The following is an 11,496-nucleotide window of genomic DNA, read 5'->3' on the forward strand; positions in this document are numbered from 1 at the left end:
AAACCTCTGAATTCTGGTGACCCCTCAAAGCATAGAAACGGCCGGATCCTCCCGAACTCTGAGCTCCACCCCTAGCTGCACCACGCCCTGCGAGTGTTGGAGTGCCTCAAGTTGGAGGAGGTGTTGTGAATGTAGTAGCTGCAGAACTGGCTGGTTGTGCCATGCCCCTGCCCGCACCCTAGCGGGACGAACGACAGTCCCTCTTAATGTGACCCCTCAATCCGCATCCGTAGCATATGGGTAAGTCCATGTAGCATATTTCTAGGTGCATCTTTCCATACCTAGGGCATGGGGGCTTCCTCTGCTGCTAGAATCTACCACCATGACGACCCTGCTGATTGGATCCCCTATTGCCCTAACTGGGCCTGAAACGGCTCCACTGCTGCTGCTGACTAGGCCCTGATGGTGGTGCACTAGCTGAAGACTGAGTAAAGGACTGTGATGGCCCTGACGACCCTCCTCTGAATGTCGCTCCATTCTGTTCCTTAATTTGCAGGTCTCTGTGGCTTGAGCGAATGCCACCATCTTTCCATAGTTCATATCAGAATTCAAGGTTGCTGTAGCGGCCTCATTAATTACCAAGGGACTAAGGCCCTACATAAATCGGCGAACTCTAGCCTCCATAGTGGACAACATGTAAATAGCATATTTAGACAGGTACACGAATCTCATATGGTAATGCCACACACTCAGGCTACCTTGCCTCAAGTTCTCAAACTCAGCAGCATGGGTTGCCTTAGTCTCGACAGGCAAGAAATGATCAATGAAGGCATCAGCAAACTCACCCCACCTCGCCGGAGGGCTCCCTTCTTCACGGGACTCATCCCATAGTTCAAACCAAGAATATACCACCTCTTTCAGGCGGTAGGAGGCCAATTACTCTGCCTCTGTTTCAGTAGCACGCATAACTCTGAGAGTCTTGTGCTTCTCATCAATAAAATCCTGGGGATCTTCCTCTGGGTTAGTATGCGTGAACACTGGAGGATCCAACTGGAGAAACTTGTTCAACCTGGAACCAGTAGAATCCCCTGGCTGACTGGAAGAAGTGGGTGCAACATTTGACCTCTGGGTCTAGGAAGCCACTATTTGAGCCAACATCTGTATGGCTCCCCTAAGATCAACATCAGAAACACCAGAATCAGAAGCTGGAACTGGAGGTGGAACTGGTATATCAGTTGGAGAGATTGTTTCACCTTTAGTAGGTGTAGGGACATGTGCAGTCTGATCAGTTGTAGTAGAGTCAGATAGTGTAGTAATTGGAGGAATATTCTTACTCCTCGGGTGCTCACCCGCATCATCAATTATAGGGTCAATTGTCACTCCTGGGGTGACATTGGCTCTTTGGCCAAGTCTTGCCTTCTTCCTAGGTGCCATGTACTGAAAATTAGAGCAACGCAGGAGTTAAAGGAGGAACAATCTTACAACCACCTTTATCGCACAATCAAGAACATGAAAGAAGGGTATTATTCCTAAATGCCCATGTAGCATCCTAATTATAGATGTGGTCGACAACACATCAATAATAAGGACTCTACTAGACATGGCTACGAGACATCCTAGGACACTTTAAAACCTTAGGCTCTGATACCAAGTTTGTCATGCCCCAAAATCGAGGAACGCGACCGGCACTCAACCGAGTGAACCCGATCGAGCAAGCCTGATAGATTTCATTCTACCCAAACTTATCTATACATACTAGTGCTATTCGACAGTACTAACGTCCCTTTTGCCGGGGACGCTGCATCATTAATGGATGCAGGTGGTTCTACAGCAGGTGGCATTGATTAATGATAGCAGTACATGTTTTTCAGCTGATTTGGTGAGCCCCACTTCATTTCGGGGTCATGTATCTTTTGTTTCTCATGTACTTTGTGGTTGAGGTATAGCCGGGGCCTTGTTGCCAGTATTTCCATATTACTCTTCAGTTGTACTTAGAGGCTCCGTAGACAGGTTGTGGGTGGTATTTGATGTTGGGAATTGGATTAGAACTGTTGGTATTTGGCAACACGTTTTTCATTAAATCTATAAACTCATACTATTTTAGAAATATTGAATGATGCTGTTAATGGGAATGAAATGGAAGCAGTTAATGAAATCTCTTCAGTATTTGATTAACGGATTACATCTCCTCTTTATTCACGGATGAATTTGTGTAGAATGAAATCTAACAGGCTTGCTCAGTCGGGTTCACTCGGTTGAGCGCCGGTCGCGCTCCTCGGTTTTGGGGCGTGACAAACTTGGTATCAGAGCCTAAGATTTTAAAGTGTCCTAGGATGTCTCGGAGCCGTGTCTAGTAGAGTCCTTCTTATCGGTGTTTTGTCGACCACATCTATAATGAGGACACTACTTGGACATTTAGGAATTTCATACTTCTTTGATACTCCAGTTCGTGCGATAGAGCTCAAGGTAGGAAGCTAAATTCCTCGTCATGTCTTATTTTCCATATGAGTAACCCACGGGTTCGAGGCAGCGATGAGGTATTGAAAGAACCAGTTGCTAAGGGAAGTGTCCTTGTCCTTATTAATGTTATCGTGCCACCGGATCATGTGGTAAGAGCACCTAAGAAATGAAAGAGGGTTGTTTGTACCAATAAGCTGGAATGTTTGATTTGTAAGAAACGCCATTTGGGGATGTGTTGAAAGACTCTTGAAATATGTTATGGTTGTGGAAAGAGGGGGCACAAGAAGAACAAATGCCCTAGGTTGGGTACACCTAGCCATGTCTGCCCGATATGCAGGCAGGAATATTTTTTTCGTCATGTTGTGAGTATGCTCAGGAGTGTGTTAGGGGTGGTAGGATTGGGGAATTCCAAATACCCATAGAGCAAACTGTTGCAGAGATTGTTACTCTCGTCGTGAATGCCTGGAAGAAAGATTAGAGGGATTCTTATGACTTATGCAAAAAGGGTAAATATTAGGTCGGTGGGGTGAGTCAGTTTAACGAGCCTAATCCTCGTTGTGTGAAGTGTATGAGATGTCATTTGGGTGTATGTCACTATGGTACTAATGTATATTTTAGATGTGGAGTAGAGGGACATTAATTAAGACACTACCCTGTCAATCTAAAATCATCAAGTAAGTCACTCCTTCGTACATCATTATGAACACCGCATTATTTTCCTTGTTGTATATGTACATCCATATTGAAGAGGCCTACATAAATATGGTCTTAACCAAAACATTGAGTCACAAAAACATTGCATACTTTCTGAACGAGACGCATTATTCGTGAAGTCACTCTATCACAAATTCTCTTATTTACAACCTCTTGTGGAATTGAGCTATATAATTATGTCCTTGAATTGAGTTATAACTATAGGATTAATACATCCCATTTGATTCCCTAAATTCTCAACAAGGGACTATATCCGATGAATTTCTTATAGAACCTTTTGAATCGAATGAATAACATATGCTCACTTGTGCCTATGCATGCACCACCATAATATTTACTATTGTCACGCCCCAAAACCGAGGAGCGCGACTGGCGCTCAACTGAATGAACCCGACCGAGCAAGCCTGTTAGATTTCATTCTACCCAAACTCATCCATGAATAGAGATAATACATATTATCATTAATTAGACGAAAATGTGTTCATGTCTACAATACCAATTCATTTCCAATTGTTTCATCATTTTTAAAGTCTCAAATGGACAAGTAATACATCAATAACATAACATAGTTTGTCTTTCCCCAGCACTAATAGACAACCCACACTATGTCTATGGAGCCTCTATAGATAAAGAAGAGTAAAATGATAATGCCGACAATAAGGCCCCAGCTATACCTCAAACAGAATACACAATGTACAAGAGATTCATGACCCCGGAATGAAGTGGGGCTCACCAAGTCAGCTGGGAAGAAGGTGCACTGCTATCACTGACCAATATCTCCTGCTGTGGAACTACCTGCATCCATTGAAAGATGCAGTGCACCCCGAAAAAAGGGACGTTAGTACTGTTGAATAGAACTAGTATGTATAACTACACACTCTCTCAATAGAATGACAAATAATACAAATAAGATTATCATAATATCAATGAAAGCCTTAATTAACATCAAACCTCAATTTAGGATCAAGACAATGTTCAAATTAATTTCCATACCTCACATTGGGAGATTATTCGTATCGATATACCATTGTCCACGATACTAGTATCATTATTCACCATACCAATACCACTATTCACAATACCATTATTCACAAGACCAGTACCGCCGCACTCTTAGCACGGAGTCCGATCACGACCCGATCGGCTAGGCTATCTCAGTAGAGACATCAACCATAATTTCTCTCAATATCAATACCACCATCTTTAACACATAGTCTGATCACGACCCGATCGGCTAGCCTATCCATTAGGGACATCGACTACAATCACAATTTCAATTACAATTTCCAGCACAATCACCACCATGTGTGCGGCATGGTGTCCGATCACGACCCGACCGTCTAGGCTATCTTGTTTGAGGCATCAACCTTTTTATATCAATCATCGCATTTCATAATACTTTCACATCTTTTCATTTCATTGGCACTAGTGGCAATAATTATAAGATCATTCTTGACACGTTGGCCATATTCAGTATTTCATGCTCACATTATCAATTTCAGTTATCATCCTCATCATCAACAACAAACACAATTCAAATCAAAGTGTGTAGTACACATGTGAGCAATTTACAGTCTAATGCACATAGAGATATTTCACAAAATTTGTCATAATAGTCTTCATTTGAACTTGACTTAAAGTCGAAACATTATTAATGCACAACCCATATTTTAACACATCCTCAATTGGTAACATAACATGGATAGAGCATTTGGGATGCTTGTTGAACATATATCTTTCGACCCAATCTTACTCGGAATAGCCAATTTCATAATGAATTACTCGGGCCTTACATACTTTACATGAATATCGTGGGATTCAATTCTAAGAGAAGAGTTTAGCCAACATACCTCAATTGAGCTTCTTTAAACTCTAAAACATTTCGGAATTCTTAGCAACTTCAATCTATTGTAGAAATATAACAAATTGAATCAAAATTTGGAAGATGATCATGGTTCTAGCTCCCTTGAGCATTTTATCAAACACTGGGTATGTATAAGGTTTCAATGTCCTTTTTATGAAGGACTTCATCATCCCACAACCCAATTTTTACCAATTTTAGCTCAACAATCTTCCTACACCCTTTGATAACACATGCATGTAAAATAAACAACTCTCATGCCCAGAAATTTATCTTGCTAGTTACCCATTTTCAGAAAATTTCGAAATTAGGGTTTAGGGTGTAGAATCTTACCTCTAGGATGAAGACCTAGTAAGCTTCCCTTCTTGATCTTCCAAACCTTGAGCAAGAATTGAAGAAAAATTATGAAAAAACACCTTCTCTCTCTAAGGCACTCTCTCTCACTCTAAAATATCAGATTATGTCTCAAAAATGGCCCAAAAAGTGTATTTAACGAAATAGAGTAGGGTATTAAAAACCCAAAAATGGAGCTCCGGAACAAGGTATTTGATCGCATATGCGATCGCATAACCGATACGCAGACCGCATATCGGTCGCATATTTGGTTACAAAATAGCCAAAAGAACTGCATGTGTATGCGGTCACTATGCGGTCACATAGTCGACCGCATAGTTGCTTCCAACTGACCCAATCAACTGCCTCACTCTGCGGCCATTATGCGGTTCGCAAAGTGGTTCTGCGGTCGCATAATGGACCGCAGAATGCACTTTTCCGCCGAAAATTTTCCTTTACTTTTCGGTGCATTTTCCTTTACTTTCCGGGGTGTTACAATTATTCTATTGCCGCCCTCATTCATCATATTCATATTGTATTTCCGAATTCTTAAATTGGTATTTGGTTTTCATACTAGTACTATTCGACGGTACTAACGTCCCTTTTTCCGGGGGCGCTGCATCTTTAAATGGATGCAGGTGGTTCCACAGCAGAAGATATTTATCAGTGATAGTACTACACCTTCTTCCAAGCTGACTTGGTGAGTCCCACTTCATCCCGGGGTCATGTATCTATTGTTCTTTCTGTATTCTGTTTGAGGTACAGCCGGGGCCTTGTTGCCGGCATTATCATTATGTTGTGTTTGAATTACTATTTCTAATTCAGATTATGAAAAATGTGTATGAAATTGAGATGTAAAAATGAAGTAACTAATGGTAAGAAATTGGTATTGCAGACATGATCATTTTATTGTTTGAATAACGAAAACATATATTCTCTTTTTTCATGAATGAGTTGGGTAGAAGGAAATCTAATAGGCTTGCTCGGCCGGGTTCACTCGGTTGAGAGCCGGTCGCGCTCCCCGTTTTTGGGACGTGACAAATATGATCCGAAATTCTTAGCAACTTCAATCTATTTCAGAAATATAACAAGTTGAACCAAAAATTAGGAAGATGATCATGGTTTTAGCTCATTTGAGCATTTTATCAAACACTAGGTGTGCATTAAGGTTCTAAGGCTCTTTTGTGGAAGCTTCCATCATTTTCCAATCCACTCTCTACCATTTTTAGCTCACAACCTTCCCACATACTTCAAGGATACATGCATGCAAGACAACAACCCCCACACCCAATAAATGCCTCTCTAATTACCCCATTTTTGCAAAATTTCGAAATTGAGAGCTAGGACATAGATTCTTACCTTTAGGGTGAAGACTTCCTTTGTTAATCCTCAATGATTGAGCAAGAATTGATGGATAATGGTTAAATATTTCTCCCCCACTCTAAGAACTCTCCCTCTAAAATATCATAAATGTGCTCAAACTACCAATGGGGTGTGTTTTAACGTTATTGGGTCGGGTTTAAAAATCCCAAAAATGAAGCTTCGGAACGGGTTCTGCGGTCGAATATGCAACCGCATAATGCTTATGCGGTCCGCGAAATGACCGCGAAATTGGGGTGACAAAACTAGGAAAAAACTGACATGGTCTACGGTCACTATGCGGCACACAGACCTGTTCTGCGGTCGCATAATGCACAGCAGAATGGTTCTACGATCGCATAGTGCACCACAGAACCTCCCTACGAGAAATTCCAAGGCAGGATATGCGACAAGAATGCAGCCCGCAAAACGGCTATGCCGTTGCATAATGGCCGCGAAATTGACATAAAAATGCCCCATAAACCTGCCCCACTCTGCGACCAGTCTACGGTCCGCAGAATGGTTCTGCGACCGCAGAAATGCATACTTCTGCCCAACGTTTTTCTTCAACTCCCCAACGCACTGTTCAATCCAAAAGTATGACCCGCCTACTTCGGCATCACGTAGGCCTACTTCGACATCACGTAGAAGAATTTCTACTACTATTAACCTCTACGCCTACTTCGGCATCACGTAAATTGGGTTTTTTTGTTTTTTAGGAAATATTTTACGGGGCCTTACATCCTCCCCCACTTAAGATCATTCATCCTCCAATGAGGATCAGGGTCCACTGTTAGCACCTTATAAAACTTAGTTTTTCATACCCCATATCAGCAGCCCCAAATTTAACTAACTCCCCAAATTTCCAAAACTTTCGCTTAACTCCCCAAATTTTCAAAAGTTTTGCCAGAGTTTCCTTTGTAACTAGGCCTATCCACCTATCAGAGAGCCCCATAATCACATCCTAAAAACATGTACACAAACAAACAATGTAACATAACTCATAACAATACCAACCGTGGCCTCATATAAACAACATATAATTAAAAGGAACACATTTACATTAACTAAACAAGTGATACAAAATACGTAGGCGACAAGTTCATAAAAAGGATTACACAGCTATTCAAACAAGTAAGGATACTTCATCTTCATCTCCTCCTCGGCCTCCTAAGTGACCTCTTCAACCCGCTGGTTTCGCCATAAAGCTTTCACGGAGGAAATTTCTTTATTTCTCAAATTTCGGACTTGTCTATCAATAATGGCAACCAAAATTTCTTCATTAACCTCAATGGTCTCAACCGGCACAATAGCTGACAGATCTCCAACTACCTTCTTCAACATGGACACATGGAATACCGGGTGCACTAATGACATCTCGGGTGGTAGTTCAAGCTTGTACGCCACCTCACCGATCCTCTGAATGATTCTGTATGGTCCGACATACCTCCGACTCAATTTCGCTTTCTTACCAAATCGCATTACGCCTTTTATGGGGAAATTTTCAAGAATACCCAATCATCTTCTTTGAACTCCAAATTCCTACGACGAACATCCGAATAGGACTTCTGATAATTCTGCGCAGTCTTCAACCGCTCCTTAATGGTCTTAACTTTTTCCATAGCCTGATGCACGAGGTCTGGCCCCATCAACTCTGCTTCTCCAATTTCGAACCACCCAATGAGAGATCTACATATCCTACCATATAATGCCTCAAATGGTGCCATCGATCGAAAATGATAGAAACTGGAGTGCCATGTAGCCTTACTACTTCCTTGATATACAACTGAGCATACCGTTCCGCTGTGTCGGTAGATGTAACATGCCAGAAGTGTGCTGATTTCGTGAGTCGGTCCACGATCACACAAATTGAGTCAAACTTACGCGGAGTGCGTGGTAATCCTACCACAAAATCCATATTAGTCATCTCCCACTTCCACATTTGAATTTCTACGCTCTGTGCCAGCCCACCAGGCCGTTGATGTTCGTCCTTCACTTGTTGACAATTTGGACACCTTGCCACAAAGTCTGCCACATTCCTTTTCATGTCATTCCACCAATAGATTTCCCTGAGGTCGTGCTACATCTTTGTAGAACCTGGATGCACGGAATACCTAGAAGCGTGAGCCTCGGTCATGATTCTTTCCCGAAGACCATCTACATTCGGGACACATAGTCGCCCTTGGTACCTTAGTGTACCATCATTTCCAAGAGTAAAATCCATAGTATTTTGTTTATGAATCCCCTCCTTCAGCTGTACCAACAATGGATCATTGTATTGCTTCCCTTTGACCTCCACAACAAGTGATGATTCGGCCCTATTTTGCACAACTACCCCTCCTTTATTAGAGTCCGTAAGACGAACTCCCAAACTAGCCAATCGATGGACTTCCTTGGCCAGTGGCCTTTGATATACCTCCAAGTGTGCTAAACTACCCATAGATTTCCGGCTAAGAGCATCCTGTTTATACCCAATATTTCCCTCATATTTTCTAAAAATGCATATATACTTTCAACATGGCATATTTGCATCATCATTTAATTTACAAACCTATACAAGTATTTTCTATAATTTTTCATAATTTTTAAAGCTCTAAATCAATTCCTTTCTACATTTTTATTATATAAATATTTAGTAATTATCCCTTCAAATTATGTTGTGATGACTAAATCATCCTAATTTATTGTTTACACCCACATATATATTTTATAATATTTTTTACTTTACTTCACATAATTACATTTGTATTTTTAAGCTCTTTACATAATTTTGCAATAATAGCATATATGCTATGCATAATTACAATTATTACATTATTCAAGCTAAAATAGAATTTTTATATTTTTTGCAATATTAAGTTATTATTTTCAATCATTTTATTGCATAATTAATATTTTATTACTTATTATTTATTTTTATTTAAATAATTTCATGTATTTAATTTATAGCCCAAATTTAGAGCCAATTCCAAACCAATTCAATAGCCCAAATACCCACACCTCAGCCCAATAACGCCCTAGCCCAAACCAAACGACCCTCTTTAAACTAATCCGGTCACAACCTATTGGACGACCCATCCCGCCTATTTCTTGATCCCGACCGTTGTCTCTCAAGATCAACGGTCTACAATCACCCTAACCTTTTAATTAGCCAACCCTCCGAAACCCTAACCCATTTCCTCTAACTCGCCGCCCCTAAACTCTCTCATCTCTCTTCTTCTCTGTTAAACCCTAGTCGTCGTAACCCTAACCTTCTCCGATTCTGATTCAAACATGGATATAATCCATGATCTACTTACCTATTTTGTGATACTCTATCATTATACGCATGTTTATGGTATTGCTTAGTTCTTGCCTTATTTTTGGCAAGAACTACTTCTCAAGAACGGACCAATTTACTTTGATTCTGTGAAGATCTGGACGATCTTTCGTCTATATGCATGTTATATTGAATGATTCTTGCATTATTGGTTCGATTCAAGTCGTCAGTTCCAACTAGGGTTTGAGACTTTCTTATTTTTTCTTTACTGATTTTCGATTGATTGATACTTTTCCTTTTCCGTGTTTCACTATTCTTTACCTTATTTCTGTTTAATCTGCCATGTTTCCCTATTTTCTACTTTATTTTGCCCTAAACCTGACTCTAAATGATTTTTTGTATGATATTTTTCTTATTCTCTGTTTAATCTTTTTTATTCCTTTATTTTTAGTATTATTTGCATGGTAGTTGCTATTTCCTGTTGATTTACTGAACCTCTTTGTTCACGCCCTAATAAATTATTCTAATTGATTATAGTATATCTTTCCTTATTTGTGTTTGAATAATTTATTTTCCATGTTTACTTGGTTGATTTCTACATTATATAAACCCCTCCCCTAAAACCCCTTGAACAGACCGGGGAATCTCCTAATCACTGCTATTATTCTCATTGTTCTCCTCTTTCACTTACTCATTCACTTTGTTACACTCGAATATTCTGTGAAATTCTGGGCCGGCTGAAAGCCAAGGCCATTAAACGACCTTCTTCGGTACAAGCACTGCTCGGAGCCCTTCTCGAGGCTCTTGTGAACTCTGAAGCATCGGAGATCTGAGATTCTTGCTATTAAGCTCTTTACTATTCTTCTGTTCATATAATTTTTGCTACTGGTTAGTGCTTTAACCCATGCAATGTTAATTTTCTTTCTTTCCTTCTGCATACTTATTGTGTTTGAATTATATGAATATGATTTAGTTTGTGAATCCCTGATATAGCACAATTATGATAATGCTTAATACTCTTTTTCATCCTATGATAGTTGAATGCATGAGACAGTTTACTGCTTTGTCCTTAGTTTGTGTTAGGCTGGTCTGCCCTTCTATGTTGGTTCTTTGTTTTCTTCTGGAATCAGTTCTATACCTCTAGCATCTGAATACGTTTTCAGTTTTGAGTTTCAATGCGTGCCTATTTTGATCTAAATATGACTGTTGTGACTATATATTGTTAGTGATAGAGTTACTTCATACCTTGCTTTGGATACTACTACAACTCTATTGAAATCTCCCTTTATGAATCATTTAGTGCTGAGTTTTCTGTCTGATTGACTGTTCTTTTGTACTAGCCACAACTATTTAGAACACTGCTTTAAGGTTTATTCTAAACATGTTTTCCTTGCTATCCTGATCCCTATCATCACTTAGTATGTTAAGATAAACATTCATTTCTGCCTCAACTATGATCTTGCTCCCATGCTAATATGTTTTTCTAGTCCGTTTTTGTTCATTTAATGTCTTGCCTCTTTCAGTGTTTATCACAATGTCTAAATACTGATTAGTATGACCCTAAGATGCA

General features: G+C 40.0%; 1 protein-coding gene across 1 annotated transcript; it reads right to left on the minus strand.

Annotated features, from left to right (window-relative positions):
* Positions 1 to 8,586: 8,586 nt before the first annotated feature.
* Positions 8,587 to 9,107, minus strand: LOC138905879 (uncharacterized). Its single transcript, XM_070194392.1, has 2 exons — positions 8,782 to 9,107; positions 8,587 to 8,695 (listed from the first exon to the last, which is right to left on the minus strand). The coding sequence occupies exons 1-2, from the start codon at positions 9,105 to 9,107 to the stop codon at positions 8,587 to 8,589; spliced, it is 435 nt and encodes a 144-aa protein (XP_070050493.1).
* Between the last annotated feature and the right edge of the window lie 2,389 nt (positions 9,108 to 11,496).

This window comes from Nicotiana tomentosiformis, chromosome 2 (assembly GCF_000390325.3).
Source record: "Nicotiana tomentosiformis chromosome 2, ASM39032v3, whole genome shotgun sequence".
Taxonomy (NCBI): domain Eukaryota; kingdom Viridiplantae; phylum Streptophyta; class Magnoliopsida; order Solanales; family Solanaceae; genus Nicotiana; species Nicotiana tomentosiformis.

Coding starts and splice junctions, on each gene's coding strand:
- LOC138905879 (XM_070194392.1), bottom strand. CDS start 9,107: ATGGGTAGTTTAGCACACTTGGAGGTATATCAAAGGCCACTGGCCAAG. Junction 8,696..8,781: donor ACCGAGGCTCACGCTTCTAG/GTATTCCGTGCA, acceptor GGAATGTGGCAG/ACTTTGTGGCAAGGTGTCCA.